General features: G+C 39.1%; 1 protein-coding gene across 4 annotated transcripts in view; it reads left to right on the forward strand.

Annotated features, from left to right (window-relative positions):
* osbpl6 (oxysterol binding protein-like 6) overlaps positions 1–22,234 on the forward strand; it is a 44,593-nt gene that overhangs the window by 14,946 nt on the left and 7,413 nt on the right. The window contains exons 3-16 of one of the 4 annotated variants that reach the window (XM_044215983.1): positions 7,329–7,451; positions 7,914–7,967; positions 9,387–9,500; positions 9,590–9,760; positions 11,685–11,829; positions 12,013–12,116; positions 12,357–12,449; positions 14,069–14,237; positions 16,004–16,134; positions 18,173–18,280; positions 18,694–18,825; positions 19,674–19,761; positions 21,329–21,582; positions 22,059–22,196. In XM_044215983.1, the coding sequence (XP_044071918.1) occupies positions 7,329–7,451; positions 7,914–7,967; positions 9,387–9,500; positions 9,590–9,760; positions 11,685–11,829; positions 12,013–12,116; positions 12,357–12,449; positions 14,069–14,237; positions 16,004–16,134; positions 18,173–18,280; positions 18,694–18,825; positions 19,674–19,761; positions 21,329–21,582; positions 22,059–22,196 (1,824 nt within the window). The remainder of the gene's footprint in view (positions 1–7,328; positions 7,452–7,913; positions 7,968–9,386; positions 9,501–9,589; positions 9,761–11,684; positions 11,830–12,012; positions 12,117–12,356; positions 12,450–14,068; positions 14,238–16,003; positions 16,135–18,172; positions 18,281–18,693; positions 18,826–19,673; positions 19,762–21,328; positions 21,583–22,058; positions 22,197–22,234) is intronic. The other 3 variants (XM_044215985.1, XM_044215984.1, XM_044215986.1) reach the window with 3 other exon arrangements.

The following is a 22,234-nucleotide window of genomic DNA, read 5'->3' on the forward strand; positions in this document are numbered from 1 at the left end:
CTCTGTGGTTATTAATTGCTAGATTATCATTGTTCAGTGGTGATTGTGGAAGACAAGGTGGGAACATGTTACAGTTATTCTATCGAGGAGTAGAGTTTCATTGTACTGTATATTCTTAGGCAAGTACAACAGGAGACCACATACTGTAAGTTGCAGTTTTAATTATTTAGTATTTGGTATTTTGTAGACAACACAGATACATAGTGATAAGGCTAGTTGTAAAAAAACATAAAAGATACACACATACAGTGAAAAGACTTGAAATGTCTTAACTCTTACGATTGAATGAAGGTCATCTAAAATATTAAGAGGTTATTTAGAGATTTATCAACACTCACAGATTGCCATAGACACCACCTACCACCTCCACCTCTCCACTACCTTCACCTACTGTCCCTCCCCCCACCATCCACCCTCATTTATAACCTTTATTTAATCAGGTAATCTCATTGAGATCAAGTTCCCTTTTGCAAGAGAGACCTGAGTACAGCAGAGAAAGACAAAGAAAAACAAACATAGCCAGACTTAACAAAAGCACATACAGCACCAGAGATAACTGTCACTGTCACTAAATAGATTCAGAGTTTAAAGTCAGTGGGATGAGACATTAATAATTCATTCCATTTATAAGGTGCAAAGTAATGGACGCCAGGGGTAACTAGAGTCAGTACTGAGATCTGTTCTTGTGAGCAGTGGTTTTAAATTTGAGAAGTGAAGTAAATGAGATAAGTGATATACTGAGGCAGTGTTTGCAAGAGACCTTTTCTAAATAAAAATTATAGAATATAGTTCTCTTCTTGTTGCTAGTGAGGATCAGCCTATTTTTTCATATACTAAACAGTGATGAGTAAAGGATATCTCCATAGTTAAGTAAGTAAGTAAGTAAAGCTTTATTTGTTTATCACTTTTTAAAAACACAGTTACAAAGTGCTTCACACATACACAGACACAGAAAATATAAATGAATAAATAAATAAAGATATATTACAATACAAAAAAACAGCACAAAACCAAAGTGAAACAAACCAAAACATAAGACAGGGATTACCAGATCTATAAAAAAGCTTGCCTATAATGATGGGTTTTTAGAAGCAGCTTAAAGCAGTCCAAAGACTCAGCAAATCTGATGTTTGTGGAAGATGATTCCAGAGGGCTGGGGCTAAAACAGCAAAGGCACGATCACCTTTTGTTTTGAGGTTAAAGCGGGGGATGGATAAAAGGCAGAGATTTGAGGATCTGAGTGGTCGAGAAGTGGAATGAGGAACGAGGAGATCAGAAATGTAACTGAGGGCAAGGTCATGAAGAGCTTTATATGTAATCAACTAAATCTTGTAGTTTATTCTGAATTTTACAGGAAGCCAGTGGAGGGATGCAAGAACAGGGGTAATGTGGGACCGATGGCTAGTTCTAGTTAGCAGCCTGGCAGCTCCATTTTGGACCAACTGTAAACGATTTAGAGCAGCTTGACTGAGGCACGTGTAGAGGGAATTACAATAATCTAGATGGGAGAAAATGAAAGTATGAATTAACAGTTCCAGATCTGTAGAAGACAACATACATCTGATTGTAGCGATATTCTTTATTTCTTAGCTGAAGAAAACAGGTCTGGACAAGCTTAATAACATGATGGTCAAAAGTCATATACTGGTCAACTTGCAAGTTATCGGGTCCAATTAAAATAACTTGTGTTTTGTCAGGGTTTAGGTGGAGGAAATTATGAGACATCCAATCTTTGGTGGCAGCTAAGCAATTGTGGAGTAAGGACAGTTGATTCAGGTTATTTGGGTTTGGCAGAGAAACAGATCTGTGTATCATCAGCATAACAGTGATATGCCATTTCATGAAAGCGGCTGAACAAATGACCCAGAGGAAGCATGTACAATGAGAAGAGTATTGGTCCAAGGACCAACCCCTGAGGAACTCCACACAGTGGGGGAGTTGAGGAGGACACATGATTATCGATACAAACATTAAAATATCTATTAGTCAAATAAGAATTAAACCAGTTTATAGCTGTACCAGAAATGCCAACCCAGTGATGTAACCTATCAAGTAAAATGGCATGATCAATGGTTTCAAAGGCTGTAGTCAAGTCCAGTAGAGTCCAGTTTGTTGGCATGCATAAGAATGTCGTTTGTCACCCTTAGTAATACAGTTTCAGTACTATGATTGTGACGAAAGCCACATTGAAATTTATCAAAGGTTTTATGACCCTCAACCAATGTCAGGAGTTAGTCTGTAATGATTTTTTCAAGGATTTTGGATATGAAGGGTAGCTTAGAAAAGGTTTTTTAATAAGTGGCATGGTCACTGGCAATTTTAAAATAGTCAGGTACAGACCCAGATGTGAGAGAGTTGTTGATGATAGCGAGCAGGCTGGGACCTAAGACAAGAAGGACGGATTTTAGAAATTTCGTGGGAACTTTATCACAGGGACTGGAGGAGGGACACATATGAGCTACAGTGTCAAAAAGGATCTGCAGGGAGACAGGGGCAAATTCAGACAGTAAAATAGGACGGCAGAATGGTGCAAAGGGTAAAACAGTCATGGTAGAATTGGACCTCAAACCATCGATCTTGCCAACAAAAAATTATAAGAAGTTTTCACAGTGCATAGAAGATGAGGCAGGAATGACAGGAAGAGAAGGATTTACAAGCTAAGTTAATAGTACTAAACAGAAATCTGTTGTGTTTGTTGCTAATAATCAAGCCAGAGAAGTAGGCAGCATGATGGTACAGTCATTTTCCTGTCCTCAAGACAGAAACATGCTTCATTCTGATATAAGAAACCCATTTTTACCCTCATATAGCCTCGGACGACCCCACCCATAATCTCTAACCATATTGCACTCTGTAAGATTTAGTTGTCTATATGGAACAAAAAAATAATAATTAGCTCAAGACAACAAAGTTGTTTTCTTGAAACTAGGGCTGCAACTAACGATTATTTTCACCATCAGTTATTCTGTTGATTATTTTCTTGATTAATCAATACATCTTTTGGACTATAAAATGTCTGAAAATAGTGAAAAACGGCCATTACATTTTTCCAGATTCCAAGGTGACGTCTTCAAATGTCTTGTTTTTCTTTTCTGACCAACAGTCTAAAACCTAAAGATATTCAATTTACAATAACATAAAACGGAGAAAAGTAACAAATCCTCACATTTGAGAAGCTTGAACCATCAAATATTCGGCAGTTTTGCTCAAAAAACTGACTTAAACATTAATCGATTATCAAAATAGTTGCCAATTAATTTTCCATCGATAAATTGACTAATCGTTGCAGCTTTACTTGTAATGGGATACTGATCTTGAAAAAACTACAGGTTGTTTTCTCAAGATCATGAGTTAATTATCTCAGAAACAACCTTTTGTTTTCTTGTGAAAGCGGGATATTTTTTCTGTTATCTCAAGAAAACAATCTGTTGTAACATAAGAACATAATCCTTAGATAACAAGATAATTAACTTTTTATCTCAAGATAATGTAATATAATAAAATCCGTAGATGTCCTCTGTAAACTGTGACTGTATCTTGCTCAATACAATAATTTTCTGACCTTTATTTTGTTTCTTTTGGGTAATCAGTGATTATATAAGCCCCTTAGATTTAGAACTCCCATGAAAGATCGAAGGAATTCGTCTGTTTCATTATTTTTATCACTTTTTTTATTACATCATTATGTTTTATTGCACTGTGAATACACTAAGGGTAAAGTAGCAAATAAACTGAAATTGGTTGTGTTGTATCTTATAAAAGTTAGTCCTACAATATTTCAGCAGTCAGCAGCAGTAGAGACCCTTACTCTACACGTAGATCAGTGTCTGTGGGAGAAGCAGATGTGTAAGAGAAACTTGTCATCAGAGGTGTACTGATATTTATAGCGCTGATTTAGCCTAAGGTGTCCCCAAGGAGTGTTTGTCCTTTCTCCTGCTCAGAGAGACCTTAACTGTAATAGTTTGATTCACTGCAGCATTAAAAGGCCTACTGTACTATAGTGCTGAGTGTCACTGCAGGTGGTGGATACCGTAAGGCTCTGCCTATGAAACTGACACAGGCAGACTGTTACATTGACTTGATGATTGGAGTTAAACAAGTGTTTACTCTTCACTGTCCTTTTTTTAAAAATATACTGGCATCTAACCATGTCGTTCCACTGATATGATATGAGTCTTTTTCATGGGAGACATGGAAAAGAAGTACAAAGGCAAAAACCTAAATCAAGTCAGAGTTATCCAGTATCAAACGCACAGTCTCATGGAACAAAGTTTTTTAAATCTTGACAGCCTCAAGACTGAGTAGTCTGCCACAAGATCCTTTATTAAAGGGGTAAACTCAACAAGAGGGACCGGCTCATTCAGCATTAAATTATTCTGCAGTGAGATCAATGAATGTGAGCAGAGTGCAGGAAATCACTTTGGCTTAATTCAGTTCTGTTATCAGGGTCAAATAACGAAAGCAAATTTTCTGACTGTAGCAGCAATTTCCATATAAACCGATAGTTGGCATAAACTTTGGTATTTACGTGGAGCCAGAGGTTGTGTGGACTGTTCCCCATGAGGAATTTGTTGATTTATATTGTTGATGGTTCGGATCTTAAAACAATGCCCAGGAAAGTGCACTGAGTTGCAATATTTGCAGCATGAGCCATTCTTTATTTAGTGTTGTATTGATTTATGAATTTAGAGCCAGTTGAATGTGTGTTTATAATCCTGCAGATAACACACAGGAAGTTTGTCTAAAGGGTTTCTCACAGGCTGCTGCTTGTTATTGCCTGTCAGAGAGTGTTATGTTATATATATAGAAGCGTTGATGTTTTGATCATCTCACAGGCAACATCATACAGTTGAGTTGTTCAACTGATAACGACCAAATTGCTTCGAGCATAGTGAGTGGACCGCTACCTTTTACGATATGATTGCTTTGAATGGTGAGGTATATTTTGCTAATGAAGTTGAGCTCCTCCACTTCCTCAGTTGCACAGGGCCACTGAAAGGAGGGGCTGTCGTCAGTGGAGAAACATGACCTCATTACCAGACAGATATGTTCGCCTGGTCATTAGATTAAACAAGCTGTTGTCTCCTTTTGTTAAGTGTCCTGCAATCCAAGGTCGGGTGTCATAACGCACACCCAGCAAGCTGTCTTGAAGGTTGCAACATCACACCGTGCAGTTAAGAGCCACAGGCTGTTATTTGGTTTTCCAGAGAAGCTTGTGCATGTTAAGTTGTGGGTTTTGCCTGAAAGGTTGATTCAAGTATGAAATTAAACATCTGACCTACTTCACCAATATTACATTTAGTTGCATTCCATTTTATTAATATTTTACTTAATCTGATTGATAACTGGCCAAAAATAGGTGACTTCATGTCACACTGAGATATTTCAGCAGAGTACTCAATGTTACCGCTTTTTACAACAATACTGGTAGACCGTAATGCAGTGCAGTCAGAAGATTAGTTGCGTTGTGAAAAAAGTTTCCACTCTCACCTTTTCTTGACTCTTGATGGGCTATTGATTACACGGTTGCTTTCTCCAGCTACATGTTTAACACAGAGATAAATACAGTTGCAGGACTATTTCATAGGGCTTGTTTAAAGTATTTCTCTATTACATTAAATATTAATGATCAAATAAGCAACAGTCAAAGTTAAAAGTTTGCGGGAGTTTAAAAATACGTTTTCAGGACCGCACTCTGAGAAATGTAGGGAATTACCAACTGAGCTACAGGCCTTTTCTATGAAATTATAGTCATAGGATTTCTTCAAGTAATCCATTTATTTACATGAATTGAAATATCTGTCAAAGTGTATCTTCAGTATTATTGTCCCTCTGCAGATAATATAATCTTCAATGTAGTGCTTATTAAAGATCAAAGCATATTTGTGAATATTAGTGTGATGCCAGAGATTTGACTCTCTAACACTTATTTACTATTATTTGCCCATTCCGCATAAAAACAAAAAAAAACTAATTTTTAGGGTAACACTTTACTTTAAGCCACCCCATTTAGCATGTAGGAGCAGTACACTAACATTTAATAAATGATTTGACACAGTATAATGTAGTTGTACGCAGCTATAGGGACGTATTTAAGTGTTAATTTAAGTATTAATCTACAGTATTTGTTAACAATCATAACTTCCCCTTATTACAACTGTGTTTTACTATAATGTCTTTCATTATCTGTTTATACACCTGCCTCTTATGAGTGCCCACAGGAGGAGTTGTTGTAGTTGTTGACAAATATATTCAGAAACACTTATATTTGCTTACAACTAAATTAGAGTGTGTTATAGACGATTTATTAAATCTTAACATACTGCTTATAAATGCTAAATAGGGGGACTTTAGGTAAAGTGTTTGGGTACCAAGATAATACAAAACTAATTTTAGTCAACAAAGACCATTCAAAAATCAGAATCAGAAATACTTTATTGATCCCCGAGGGGAAACTCTTTTGTTACAGCAGCTCACTATCACGTCAGTGCACACAGGAATAGAAGTTCTAAGCATATCAGAATATAATACACTATAATACAGGCAAGATAAATTAAGTACAAAGTGGATATAAGTATAAAATTAAAACAAATTTTTAGCAAATCAATACCCCTAAAAAACACATTTTCAGTTAACTGAGACCATACAAAAACTTTTTTTTTTTTTTTTTTGCACATTATTTACATTTAGAAAACAAATATTTGGTTAACCAAGAACCCTAACAACCAGTTAGTCGACTAATTGATTATGGTGATGCAGCCCTGCTAACATGTACAAGTAGATGAGACAGGTGTAGGGAAAGTAAGCATGTCAGTACAAAAAAATTAGAACTTGCACACAAAATAACCTCTGACAGACGCTGAATGGATCATGTGAGGCCAGTACAGCTGGATGGTGATGATCCTTATTTGTTCCTAGACATTTTGCTGTGATCCCATGATTCCTAGTGCCCCCCGTGGGACAACGGTGTGCCGTCTTACCTGTCCCTGCCTCACCCTGCCGTCCCTATACTCCAGAGGCGTCACTTTGATTTACAGACCCACTAGAAGCAGGAAGAGCACAGTCAGGAGAAAGCTAATGGTGTGGAAATGCTGAGGGAGCAGGAGGAATTTAAATGGGGCAGTTTTTCTTTAAATGTGTAGCACAGGGGGGAAAAATTAAGAAGTGTTGAGTGTATTCCTGTTGTTTTCTTCTGTCTATCAGACTGTGGACATGACTGGAGCATCTTTTCTTTTTATTACAGCAAGTGTATCTCCTGTTATTCTTCTTATTCTGGAGGAGTGAGTGTATTAGTTCTGACACCGCGCTGTATTTTTATTCCTCTCTAGGAGGCAGACAGCTGGGAAATCATTGAGGGGCTGAAAATTGGTCAGAGCAACGTCCAGAGGCCTGATAAACACGAGGGTTTTATGTTGAAGAAGCGGAAATGGCCCCTGAAAGGCTGGCACAAGGTAAGATCCACAGGAAAAGCGAGACACGAAAGCTTTTGTTGCTGGAAAAACACTTTCAAACACAGCCGCTCCTAGAATGGTAAACAGTTTGCTGTCTAGTAAAGTGCTATTGCTTGAAAGAAGTTCCCCTTATCACGCACCTTCCTCTACCCTCTCTGGGCCTCTTCCGCAAGCACACTGGATATTTCCTTTGAAGTCTCAGCATCAGCTTAACTGCCGTTTTCGCAAAAAACTTGAGTACCAGTGGAAACCAGTCCCTGTTGTTAGCATATATTTGAACTTACAGCACCACAGAACACACAGAGCCAATGTCCTATAGCTAATTATGAGTGAATAAACGGAAGATGGCTTTGCATTTGTATTGAATCCACAATATAAACAGGTCCAATGTGATCTATATTAAACGTCTGCCCTTCCTGCTATTTAACCAACATATTATTTTTGTGTTTATTCTCTCCGCAGCGTTTTTTTGTTCTGGACAATGGTATCCTGAAGTACTCCAAGTCCCCCATTGATGTAAGTAACCCTGACTATAACCCACAGGCAGAAACAGGGCAGCCTGGCCTGACATCAGCTTGGCTTGGCAATGAGTCAGCAGAAACATCTGCAACACGGGTCGACATGAGGTCATGTCACTTGGCAGGAAAGCTAGAATTTTAAAGTGGAAATGTAACACGACTGTGGATAACTTTATTAACAATGTTTCGGTCCTCAGACCTTCATCAAGTTCCTAAGTGCCACTTCTGTCTGTAGGCTGCAACTAACAGCTTAATTTGATTAAATTTTCTGATTATTTTCTTTAAATAGTTGATTGAATGATTAATGCTCATACCACATACCTGCAACGTCCATGGTTCAGTTCAACTAGAGGACCTTTGTTGCATGTCAGACTCCCCTCTCTCTCTCTCCCGTTGTTTCCTGTCTGCCTCTCCACTGTCAACTATCCAGTAAAAGGGAAAATGCCCACAAACAATTATCTTTAAAAAAAAGAAAGAAAATAGCCCAAAAAGACATCTTACTTGTTTTGTCTAAAGCCAAAAGATATTAATTTACTATCATCTAAGGCAAAGAAAAGCAGCAAAACTTTACAATTGAGAAGCTCGAATCAGCGAATGAATCTTATTTCTGCTTGACAAATTACATAAATCAGTGGTTTACAATATTTTTTTGCCTGACGTACATTCCTATCAGATGATCTCAAGTACCCCTTTATCAACATCATCTGTCATCTTCCAAATGTGTTTGTTTAAACTTGATGTTATTTATCACTATTACTTACATAAAAGTGGATATTGCTACAATACAAGATGTAGTGTTCCTGGAAAAAATAAATTCTTCCTTTTTTCATTAGCGTTTGTCAGGTTTCATTTGTATTACCATCACTTGTGGTGGACATTTCAATCGTTTATTCATTACATCAACATTTTTTTAAAACTGTGTCAGCATCACACCAATTTGTAATCTTATTTGTGTGTTTATTTTCATTCTACATGTGGATATATATATTTTTTTTACCAAATTATAATTTTAAGTTAATAAGTTTATTTTCAAATTAGGTAAAATACTCCACAATATTTCCAAGTACCCACTGGTAACTGCAAAAGGAGCCCCTGGCGTACACTTAGCCCTGGTTGGAACTTATCAAAATAGTTATTTTATCATTTCTGTAAATAGTCAATCAATCAGCTAATCGTTTCGGCTCTAGCTGTTTGGCTAAACAAATTTTACCTGATAAAGGTCTGAAGACCGAAACATTAAAGTGAGTACAAGTGATCAACAGCATGGAGGATTATTTGGTTTCTCCAGACTTTATGTTGTGAAAGAAGTTTGTCGTAAATGTAATTACGGATAAAAATGATGTGTGCACAAAATTTACAAATGATTTGATTAACTGTTGACTAAACTGAAAACATATGTGTCCATCACTTGCCTTAGATCCAAAAAGGCAAACTTCATGGCAGCATCGACGTCGGCCTCTCAGTCATGTCCATCAAGAAGAGGGCCCGTCGCATCGACCTGGACACTGAGGAGCATATCTATCACCTGAAGGTAACAGTGACAGAAAGAGTCAATATTGTCATTTAAATGTTGATAAACATGAGGTTTAAAGCTGTCTGTCCTCTTCTGTTCTTCTTTAGGTCAAATCTCAAGACATCTTTGATGCCTGGGTGTCCAAGTTGCGTCATCACCGGCTTTACCGACAGAACGAGATTGTGCGATCTCCCCGGGAGCCCACTGTGCGAACATTTCCTCCCCCAGCTGCCATTGAGTCCCCCCAACCTGCCTCGAGTGTTGTACGTGAACCCAAGGTACGTGTGTGCTCATAAGTAATTAATCGTTTGGTGAAAAATGTCTATGCCAGGTTCCCGGAGCCCTAGATGATGTATTCAAATGCCTTGTTTTGTCCGACCAGTGGTCCAAAGCTGAAAACAGACACTATTTGACATTTTGAAAAATTATCAGAATTATTGCTGATTAATTTTCTTTACAGAGATCGGCTGAAAACCTAAAACATAACGTTACAGATTTGATGCTGATGCAGGCTTTTCTAATCAACGCAGCCTGAACATTTTTCATACTTCTACTGTGTATGGAGCTTTAAAGTAGTCTCTCTCTGTGCTCTGAGCAGAGTGCAATCACTTATTCAAGAAGGGTATGTCTTGGGGGAAGAGAGATCGCCTAGTTCTCTTTTTACTGGAAACTGGGATAGCGTACCAAAATATCATACAGAAGAGAGGAAGTAAAATGCACAGTAACAACAGGAAGACTTTATGGTCAGACATAATTCCTCGGTGCTTCTGTGCTGTTGTGATCACCCACAGCTGATAACTTCTCATTTTGTGCAATGTTGTCTTTTCAAGTACTCCAATTTAACAGTTACATTTCCATACAAATACTGCAGATGTTAACTATGTTAATTTAATACGAACCTTGAAAGTTCTTCACAGTTTACATGTATGGAAGTTTTAGTAAATGTGCTCTAAACACATTGTTGTTGTAACCACGGCCCTGATCTGTCCCCTGTATTATGTGCCTAATTGCTAGACTAATTACTGTGAATGTGTAGACAGACACCTGCCCAATGCAGTAACGCTGATTGGATCGGTAATTGTATACACACCATTAGGATAACAAAAAAGGTTGTTTATCCAGACTGTTTTCAGTTTAGTGTGAACCCCTGGTCCTTGTTGGTGTGTCTGAACTGTGTGTAAATGTGAGGATGCAGCCAGAGCGGGTTCCTGGGACTGTGGCTCTGTGCCTCATGCAGGCCATTAGAGGTGATCAGTAGGATCTGGATTCAGAGCAGCTGGCTGCAGCGTGATGAGCTCTCCCAGAAGAACAGCTTAAATGAGAGACTCCAATCCTAGAGTCAGAATGAACCGCTACATCAAAGACTTAGCTTTGGAAGGAGGACTATCAAGGTCTCCTGCAAAGCTTCGGCATGGCAACATTTGTACTGTACATGCTCCTAAAAGCAGATAATACAACATGTTATTCCTGTCACGATTTAATTCAATCTGCTGTATTTAATACGTTTTTGACATTAATTTTATTATTGCAACTTGAATATATTTGGAATTTGGACTGTTAATCTGACAAAACAAGGAATTTAAAGATATCAATTTAGGATCTGGGGAATTGTGATGGACATTTTTCACTAGTTTCTGGCATTTTGTAGGCCAGAGGTTTTCAAACTTTTCCCTCCCCCACCCCTCCTCTTTAGCCTGATTAAATAAAAGGAGCCAACTTGAATTGAAACAATAATTCATGTTTTACACATGTTAGTTTAGACATAAAAGACACAAGGCTCACCTGCTACACTGAAAGTGACCAAAGCACAAGATTGACTTGATATATATTACGTATTTGTTATTTGCTGAATGAGCCCTGTTTTTCTTTTCTTCCCTGTCAAAAATAATAATTGTCATCATTGTAATCATCATCTTGTAATTTAAACATGTCATGTCTGAAAAAAGTCTGATAGCCCTGCTATGTTTGATTATTGTTTCTACATGAATCAAATTGATGTAACTTTATATGTGCTCCCCTTTTTTCCTCTGGTCCCTTTGTTTAGTTGTTTAGTTACAGCCCTAATCCAGAATATTCCTTCTTTCACAATGTCAGTGCCACTTGAATAACTATAGCATGATCAGTTGAACCACTCTAAACTCTGACATGAAGCTTCAGACAAAACAACCAAGCTTCTGTGTCTGTTCCCCTATCACCCTACAGCAGGCCAAGCCAAGCAGCTTGCCGTGGCAGCCGGTGGCCCCCAGTAGCAGCAGCAACAACAGCCTGCCTGCCTCCTACAGTAACGGCCAGAGCAAGGTGGTTGCTTGGCTGCAGGAATCAGAGGAGATGGACAAGTGCGCAGAGGGTAAGTGCAATTTTCTTCCTTATGCTGGGAACAAATCTGATTTCACAATAAGTAGATTAAATCATGCCTCGGGCCCTACGATAAGTCTTCTGAACCCTGGGAGGAGGACTGATGACCATTTCATGACATGTAACACTGAATGTGTTTTGTGCGCGCATGGGCGGGTGTGAATTTTATTTTCAGAGCTTGCACGATGCCAGTCCAACCTGACTGAGCTGAGCCGGTTATTGCAGAGTCTGGAGATTCTACAAAGGACACAGTCAGCACCCAACTTCACAGATATGCAGGTAAAAAAGACACACAGACACGCATGCACATACAGAAACACACACATATGCACAGGTATGGAGAGCAGGAGAAGCAATTAAGTTAGTGTACACATATATATCTCATCTCATTTGTGGGACTGTTGTTTTGTTGTTGTTTTGCCATTTCACTGCAATCAATCTGTTAGCTTTTGCTTTATTTGTGATGTGTTTGTCCTATTAACCCCACTTTGCATATTTTGATCCACGTGTGCCAAAAAGACCAGTTGTGTAGAATTGTCAAAGAAAGAAAAGCGCTTGAACAGAAGATGGAGAACAAAAAGTGTCGGCAAAGATGCAAAATTCCAGCTTCAGGTATCTCTTTTTTGATTTTTGCTCTGCCACATAAAGACACACACAAAGACAGGATGTTTGCAGTCCTCAGTCACTCTTTCTCTTTCTCTCTCATTCAGATATACAGTCTACTTTAATGCTATAGTTCAGGTCATAATGAAAAAACAATTAATTCAGTTAATTAAGACAAAAAGCTAAATAATTGTTTTTTTAGCATGTGTTTTTCATGGAGTTATGACACAATAGATGCATATATTAAAAGGAAATATTTATAATGGATTTTAATTTGAATATATTTTCCATATAAAGTACAGTAACTTTTCGATGTAAGCGTGGTTCACAGTATTTGTTAGTGGTCAGAGAGATCCAGATGCAACTGAGAAGTCTCATGTTTGATTCCTGTATGTCTAGTGAAAGTGTTATTGAGCAAGAGTGAAATGTACTCCCACTGCTCTCTTTACCGTTTTTAAGAGGGGAGATTGTTACAGCACACATACACAACAAAGTTGTTTTTGCTTTTTCTGTCTACCTTGTTTTTTTCTTGATCTTTTTTGTTCTTTAATCAGTCTGCAACAGGCACTTAGTGGGGTGTGTCATGGCCTGAGTAATTTTTCCATCTTTGCTCATTTTCCCTCATTTTGCCTAATACTAATATTAAAGGAGCAGTGTGTAGGATTTAGTGGCATCTAGTGATGAAATTGCAGTTTGCAACCATTTGAATACCGCTCGCCTCGCCCTCCCCAGCGTGTAGCAGAAACTACATTGGACGTGAAAAACGAGAAAGGCCCTATCTAGAGCCAGTGTTTGGTTTGTCCATTATGGGCTACTGTAGAAACATGACGATGCAAAATGGCGGCCCGCTCCCTCTGTAGATATAAAGAGCTTATTCTAAGGTAATGAAAACACAACAATTCTTATTTTCAGGTGATTAAACAGTAATGAAAACATACTTATATATATTATTAACATATATATATTAATATTATATTCCATTCCTGCCAATAGCTCCTTCTTAATGTTACACACTGGACCTTTAATCTGTGCTTCCTGAAAATACTAAATGTGCTTTCATTCACTATTGCTTTGTTTAAACCAACCCCCATGGCTAAAATGGAATTTTAAGACATTTTTCTCTCATGAATAGATCAATTATCACAGAATCTAAAGGCTCCCCAATAGTCTACATTAGAGATTTCGAGATGTAGCAAGTCAAAGACAGCCGGACATGCTGTTCATCCCAAAAGGCAAAGTAATGCTGCTTCTTGGACATCTCCACGACCAAACAGCACATCCAGTTGCCTTTGATTTACTAGTTCTTCATATCTAATGACCTTGATGACTGAGAATCTTCACAAGTTTTACCTGCAGAAGAATGATGATGATGCAGTTATTTTGTATTTTCCTTCAAAATTGTTTCTAGGAAAGTAATAAGAAAAGACTGTTGCTGCACCTCAGTGTGACATGTCAGATATTTAAACATAACAATTGGTATCATTATACTGTGCATTCAGAGTTAACTCTGCCGTATTGGACCGAGGTTCTTGCTCTTCACGGTTGGTTCTGGCTGTCAAACACACAACACATTATTGTGCCTCTCAACTGATTGACAGTGGTCCTCTGTGGTCATCCTTTTTCTCCAGGTCCCTCTGTCTGCTAGCATGTCCCCTGTCCGCCTCCACTCATCCAACCCCAACCTGTGTGCCGAGCTGGTGGACTTTCAGCCCCCTGTCTCCCGGCTGACTGACAGCGTAGAGTGCACCAGTGACTACATTAAACTTCAGGATGAATTCTGCACCATCGCCCAGAAAGGTAGGCAGGCATCATGCATGGCTGCAGCACCAGGGGTTATTAGGCGAGATATGTCCCATTGTCTCTCATTTCATATGTAAATCTTAAAGGATTATTCTGGTTTGTTACAACCTGGATCTTTATGTTTATACAGTATTGTTGCCCATCGTTTCTATTGGTTATGATATCATTGCACTTCTAAAAGTATTTGTTGAAATCTTGGAACAAGGTGACGTCGCTAAAAATAAGTCAGACGGGGCAAGAAACACATTCGCACAGGTTTTAAATAAAGTCCCAGGTTAGCCAAACTTATTTAGAAACGAAGTAAAGGTGAGCAGTAAAATTATGAAACAAACTGTCCCTTGTTAACATCCATCACAGTTTGAAGACTGACTTCCTGGTTCAACTTTGACTTACCGTACTTGCCATAGTTGCGTGCAAACAGTTTTTCTGTGCAGTGAGGGATTATTAGCAACATTACGGATATTGCTCCTTGTCGGTTTTACCTCCAAATAAAGTTAGCAAGATAGCCTTGCTAGCATCAGAGCACTTGCGTTTGTTTATGTCACCACATGAATCAAATTCATGCAACTTTAGGTTTGCTCAACATACAAGCCCTCCTGTGGCTCTATGCCCCCCACTTTGAGAACCACTGATCTAACCGCTTGTTTCTTGCCTTCTTGGACTTGTTGTTTCCCAGATATCAGCAATTAACTTCGTAAATATAACGTTGTCATAACTGATAGAAGCAATGTTGGTATAAACTGGGATTTTCTTTCAAATTACAGCTTTTCTCAATTGCTTAAGCACATTTTCTGAAACACTGTTACAGTTAGTGCTGAAACGATTAGTTGATAAATCAATTAGTCGACTGACAGAAAATGAATCTGCAATTTAAATAATCAATCAATTGGGAAAAAATGCGCATTCCAGCTTTTTAAATGTGAGGATTTGCTGCCTTTCCTTTTTGTTATATTGTAGTAATATATAATATAGTTTCACTATTTTAAGACATTCTGTAGACTAAACAATCAATCAATTAATCAGAAAACTAATAAACAGCAGCTGTTGCATCCTTAGTTATAATTCTTTAAACAATGAGTGCATGTACTACATCAATTTGTACTGTGCAGAACAACACTTCATTTGTCCTGCAAAAGGCTGCCACTCCCTCAAAACATTTAACTCATATGTCAAAAGTGAATTCATCAAGCAATGTTTAGCTTCATTACTGCTTGAGTCAGGACAATAAGAAGTCTATGGAACTGTCTCATTATAAAAGAGACCCTCCCTCTGTGGTGTAAATGTGTTCATGGTTCACATGTAAGATAAATTTAACATCACAGGGTGCATTTACATATTTTGAAGTGGTTACAGTGGAATTTCAGGACTCACCTCTTATCAATTCTTTTGGCATTATGACTATACCTGATTATAGACATTTAAGAAACATTTGTTTTGAAAGGTCATGGTGATCGTCTGGAATATTTTTCACATTAAAATTTATTGTAAACAGTCAGCATGATATAACTGAAAGTAATACAAATCACTAGAAAAGTTGATCATTTTCATTCATGTTCATTTAATTTTGGTCGCCAAGGCTAACTCGGTGCATCACTGGGTTAATTGAATAAAACTGTGCTTATAATAAACAGTGTTTTGAGGATAATGTTTCTTCGTTCGAGGATTGTGACAAAGCAACTGTGAAAAAACGCAATTACACTATACAAAGAGTTGTATAGTGTAATTGCTAATTGCTAATGTCCTTTTGTCCTGTCTCTGTGCAGTCCACTCTCTGCTGAAGTCGGCCTTCAACACAGTGGCCATAGAGAAAGAAAAGATCAAACAGATTCTGTCTGACCAGGAACAGTCAGACCAGTCAGCCCAGATCAACTCTCTCAGGAAGTCTCTGTCACAGGTAATGAGCCGTCTTCAACCATTACCCATGATGCCTCTTTCTTTCTACTATTAGTTAGGGTTAGTTAACCTGAGCCGTTTGTGAGACATATTTGGCTACTTCACATTCGTAATGCTGCTAAGTATGATGCTGTTTTAACATATAATTACCAGGAGTGATAAGGACATTACTGGGGATATTACTGCAGTAATTTGAGCGATGTGTCTTTGGTGTCTTTAAACTCAAACCCATTTTGTAGTTGTCATGTTGTAAGATATGCTCATGAAGATGGGCTGTCAGATGAAACACACAAGCTACAGTTTATTCCAAGCAGTCACGGTAATCACTATTAAAAAGGATGATGTGCGGAGATGAGAGCATAGGCAAGTGAGTAGTGAAAGTTCAATCATCTTTTGCCATATTAATTGGTAAAAGAGAGGGAAATGTGCTGTGCAGTTCATTAACTCTGCTCCTTAGATCTGTCTCTCTACCCAAGTGATTTAATTGGACTGTTCCTCTGCTGAGTTGAAGTGAAATGTTTCTGCTGCTTTATCTCCGTTTAGTTCCTAATTGGAAGCTTGTGTGACAGTGTTGTCATAGGCTGGAGGTCAGGTTTTTATGGCAACGCTCTGTGTAGTTTCATCTCTGCAGGGAATTCCTGAGTGTTTTTTTCTTTTTGATATTTTATTTCACATGTACACATTTACTTAAAGTGGCTATAATCAATATTTTTATATTGAGAATGGATCACATGACTACTTGCATGTGAAAGGGGTTGTTCGTAGCGATGGACCCACAGAGAATTATTGCCCGACTCTCTCCCTCAGCTCTACAGAGTGTTTTAGCGTCTTTCAGCTTGTTGTGTTGGTTTTGGTTGTTCTTGTCAGCAGCAGGCAGCTGTTTTCAGAAAACAAAAGCTCAGATGAACCCACTGTACGCTACCTGCCCAGCACCAAATAACAGACAAAGTTACTCTAGCAGCTAGCTGATGAACATGTTGAAGTTTTTAGCAACTTAAGAGCCAGATATTTCCTTCAGGAGTTGGTGGAGACCAAAATCAGAGCTGACACAACCCTGAATATTGGACTTACATTCATCAGTTGGCCAGAAACATGACTCCAAATAAATGCTAATGTTGCTCCCTCTCTGCTGGAAGTGTAAATAGGCAACTGCTTGCTAACAAGTTCACCATAAAACAGCTTGTTTCTGCTATCTTAATACAATACTCACATGCCAAAATGCATGTTAACAGAGTTATTGGTCGTTGTAATCATTCCTCCTGTCCAAACTGGCTGTGAAGAGATAGCCTCTAAAAGATGACAGTCAAAATCCCCAAGTTTGGCTTCAGCAGTCGAGTTAGTCAAAGGAGTGGTATCTTCATCCTGGAATCACAAAGAGGGATATTCATGCTAAAATTACCATAACTTTGGAAGATACTCATCCTCATTTTGCTAACTCAGACTTCTGAAGCCTCATATTAGCTGCAGCTAACCTCTATGCATTTTACAGTGTAGTCACTTTAGTAAGGGATCTCTTCACTCCCTATGGAGAGGAGGAATGACAGCAACTAATAATGTGAGAGTATTAAGACAGCCTTGAAAACGATCCAAACCAATCCTTTTTTTACAAATTTATTTAGTCTTACGAAGTATCTACATCAAACACTATATCTTCCCTCCACTCCTACCCAACAAAAAGAAAAACAACAAAAACAGCGGGCAAATTATTAACATATTTATCTATGATATTCACAATCCTTACATAAAAAAGTAGATGAAGCAAAGTCAATGTGCTTCCACAGTCCTTATTGGGGTTTAGAGTTGATATCTATATCCAGACTACTTACAGTAAAAATGGCCCCCAAATCTTGCTGAACGTTTCCACAGTCAGTTCTATCATAGCAAATTTTCTCCAGGTGTAGTGAAGGAGCCAATTCGTCAAATTTGTGAAAAGTAGCACAAACCTATCCTTCAAATGAAGCAGTCAACAGTTGATCCTATTATGTTTCAATATGAACATATAATTTCATGTGGAAAATACCACATTTTTCATTATTTAGGCCCTGTCCCAAAACGCAGAACTTCGAACCCGACTCAGCCGCATCCACTCTGAATCTGTCCTGACTGAACAAGTTGTCAGTGTGAACATCATCTCCACGCCTGATGAGGTAGGTCACTGTCACTGCCTGTCACTGACAGAGCTAAATTCTGACTCTTACATTGATAAAACAAAAAGGCTTCCAAGGCTGGCCAGGTAGTTGTAGTGTTTGCCTCCTGCGTTTGTCAATTGCATTATTGATTCCTGTCCTTATATATTGATGGTCTTTCCAGTATGCGCTGGTAGGTGAGCTTAAAGGATCATTATTCTATGCAGAACCTGACATCAAGGTTAATGGAAAAAAATGACTAATTAGAAGCGGATGGGAGCTTGCCCTCTGGCAAGGATACACATGCTGCAAAATGAACTCTGTGTCGTCTTGTGATGGTGTTTGTGTTTGTTCAGGTCTGTTTTGGTTCTTCAGCCTGTCATCATAGCATGGAACAGTGAACATCTCGTGTGTTTGCATGTGTTTGCCTGCAGGCTGGGGAACAGATGGGGATCCCTCTGACCCAGCAGGCCTCTAATGAGAGCCGACTCTCGATGTCGGAGTCTGTCTCTGAGTTCTTTGATGCCCAGGAAGTGCTTCTGTCGGCCAGCTCGTCGGAGAATGAGGTATAACACAGGACAGTTGAGAAACAGCTTTAAGAAAGGACAGCAGTTTGGACCATGAGGAGTGGGTTGTAGAGGAAGTGGATCGAGGAGGAGGTTAAACTAGCCCTGCTGCTGGGAAGCCAGATAAAACGTCACTGTGATGGCTGTGTGTGGAGCTGGAGTTAGGCAGCAATTAATGAGGGCAGCATGAAAAGCAGAGATAGCATATAACGGAAACTTAAACAAAGTCAGGCACACAGGAGGGCTCCTTTTCAATCTGCCCCGAGGCTTAATCCCTCAGTTGTGTCTCAGAATCATAACACTCCTCTGTCTGTTCCTCTTGAGTTGTAGCTTCCAGCTTTGTTTGTACCATCGCTTGAAACAATCATTTCTGCCTCCTCCCCTTTTAACTCCTGTGAACACCCTGCTCCAAATATATGTGGTCTCTGACGAGCCATTAAGCATTGTAGCTCCCCAGGCATGCATTGAGCCATGTTGAAGGATTACTCACCAAGGAAATTCATCAACCACCCATCCTGTAGCTCAGGCCCATTCAGACCTGTGTTACACTGTTGGCCAGACCTCCACCAGCAGCAGGCGACTGTAATAGAGGCCATTACAGCAAGTTGCTACAATATGCTCCTCTTTGGTGGCGTCAATGGCCTCATTGTGTTTGCTATATATAAAGTATGAAAATGCTGCAGTGTTTCATCTTATGATTACTGCAGTGGGACAGATAGCCGACGACTGCTGCAGTTTGTTAGCCACTGGCAAACTGCAGTAACTGTGTGAGGTTCTGATCAGAGTTTGTGTCGTACTCTACTGCACTGACTCACTCTGACGCCGCTTTGTACCTGTTCCCCTCACAGGGCTCAGACGATGAGTCATATGTCAGCGATGTGAGCGATAACATTTCAGAGGACAACGCCAGTGTGACTGATAACGTCTCCAGACAAAGTAGGTCCGACCCTGCACCGTCATGAGCCTACTCCATAGTTCCCTATTAGAAAAGGGGAACAAATGAATAAAGGAGGGGATCGCACTCATTAGATCAACTGTGTTTCCTCTACAACATCCACACACACACAGAGACACACACTGGTATGGTTTTGGCAAGCTCATTTATCAGTGTGGTGGAGGCAGTTGACTTTGCAGGGTTGCTCTGTGCCAAGGGCTTCTCTTAGACTTTATGAAAGCTATCTGTGTAAGGAGGGATGAGATCTCCCTCCCCCATCTTTGTCACGTACCACACAGCAATAGATAGTATCTCATGATGATGAAAACACTCTGGGCTCCTATAGTCTGAAAGTTTGGAAAAGAGCTAGGATTGGTAATATTATTTCAAGGTGATTGAAATATATAAGGATGGCATAAAAAGTAAATTAAACAAAGTACAAAAATGTTTAGTCTTGATTCATGTACTACAGATTTTTATGTAGACCCGCTGTCATTTCAACGTATTTGATGCTGCGAATCCTACAGCAATAGAGTGATGTGTCCCAGTTAGTTGACATAGTTGTAGTAATAGTTAGTTAGATAGGTAGTTAGATATTACCAAGCCAACATCCGCATTTATTATACAAACTAACAAAATAAGGTCAAATCCAATTAAGAAACGCCAATCTGCAATAAAATAATCCAGGCAAGGCTTCTAACGAGAACTAAGAGGCATGACCACATCACACCTGTTTCAGCCTCCTTACACTGTCTCCCAGTATGTTTTTGGATCGGTTTTTAAGATCTTATTGATGAGCCTTGAGATCCTCAGGCAGAAGTATTTTATCTATTCCAGACACTATGTTGCACCAGGCTAATAACCAGAGGGGACAGAGCGTTTTCAGTGATTTTTCGTGGCTCTGGAATGGCCTGCCTGTGGGAATGAGGCTGACTGAATCAAAATCTTCTTAAAACATAGTTTTATCGGAGAGCTCATCCTGATTTTACTTGAATATTGTCTCCTTAATTCTTTTATCTGATATGACTTGTATTGGCTTTACCTATTTTATTCTGCAACTAATGATTTGGGTGAGTTTTATTGCTTAATCTGATGATTATTTTCTCGATTAATTGATTAATCATTTGAACTATAAAATAAAAAAAAATAAAACTGAAAAATGGCCATCACAGTTTCCCAGGGTCCAATGTGACGACTTCAAATGTCTTGTTTTATCCATTCAACAGTTGGATATATTCAGTTTACTGTCATATAAGACAAATAAAAAACTCACAATTTAGAAGTTGGAATTAGACAATTTTTGTCATTTTTGCTTGAAAAGTGACAATTAATCGATTATTAAAACAGTAATCAATTAAGCAACTCATCGTTGCAGCTTTCCTATTGTTCCCTATGATTTCCCCATTCCATTAGATTTCATATTTGATTTTATGATTTGTCGATTTTAATGTGCCACGTGTGAAGCCCCTTGTAGCCTGGATAAATAAAGATTATTATTATTAAGAGTGACTGCCACAGATAATGTTGTACCCTGTGTAGATTGTTAATGCGGTGGTATTCTCTTCTCAGTGGCCAACGGAGACTTTGCTGGCAGTGCCTTCCGTAACGGGCGGCGCACCTGCCTGCCGGCGCCGTGTCCTGACACCAGCAACATCAACCTCTGGAACATCTTGAGAAACAACATCGGCAAGGACCTGTCCAAAGTGTCCATGCCTGTGGAGCTCAACGAGCCCCTCAACACCCTGCAGCGTATGTGTGAAGAGCTGGAGTACAGCGAGCTGCTGGACAAGGCTGCTGAGACCGAGGATCCCTTTGAGCGCATGGTAAAGAAGCCATCAGTTACAAGCACTCTGTCAAATCAAATGTTCATTAGGTTTGGTGTTACATCTAAAGGACGCGATGACCCTTGATTGCTGTTAATAAATAAAGCAATTTAATGTTTTGTACGGTAGATGTTTCTAGAGTGAATTATGCAACTGAGGATTCTCAAGTTGACTTTCAGACACACATTTTAAATCCCTGCTGTATGTTTGTGTCTATCATACCTTGTTTATATAAGAGGTGACACTGCCAGTCACAAGCCAACATAAATAGTCTCACTCAGAGGCATGTCTGCGAGGCGGCAGTACACTCCAATGCAGCTGTCGACCTTGGATCTTCCTATTTTTATCTGTCTTCTGTCCTTTTGATAGCGCCCAATGCATGCTAATGTTCTGCTTATTCGTGACAAAGCCTGCTAATATGGACCGCTTAATCCCCTCTTGTTTATGCTGGCTGTGTTGTCTTGACTCTCTGACAGGTTCTCGTTGCTGCTTTTGCCGTCTCAGGCTACTCATCCACTTACTACAGAGCAGGAAGTAAGCCATTCAACCCGCTACTCGGAGAGACTTATGAATGTATTCGGGAAGACAAGGGCTTCTGTTTTTTCTCGGAGCAGGTAAGTCTGTGCACAGAATTTTTTAATATTAAGTGCAT

The sequence above is a fragment of the Siniperca chuatsi genome, linkage group LG12 (assembly GCF_020085105.1).
Source record: "Siniperca chuatsi isolate FFG_IHB_CAS linkage group LG12, ASM2008510v1, whole genome shotgun sequence".
Classification (NCBI taxonomy): domain Eukaryota; kingdom Metazoa; phylum Chordata; class Actinopteri; order Centrarchiformes; family Sinipercidae; genus Siniperca; species Siniperca chuatsi.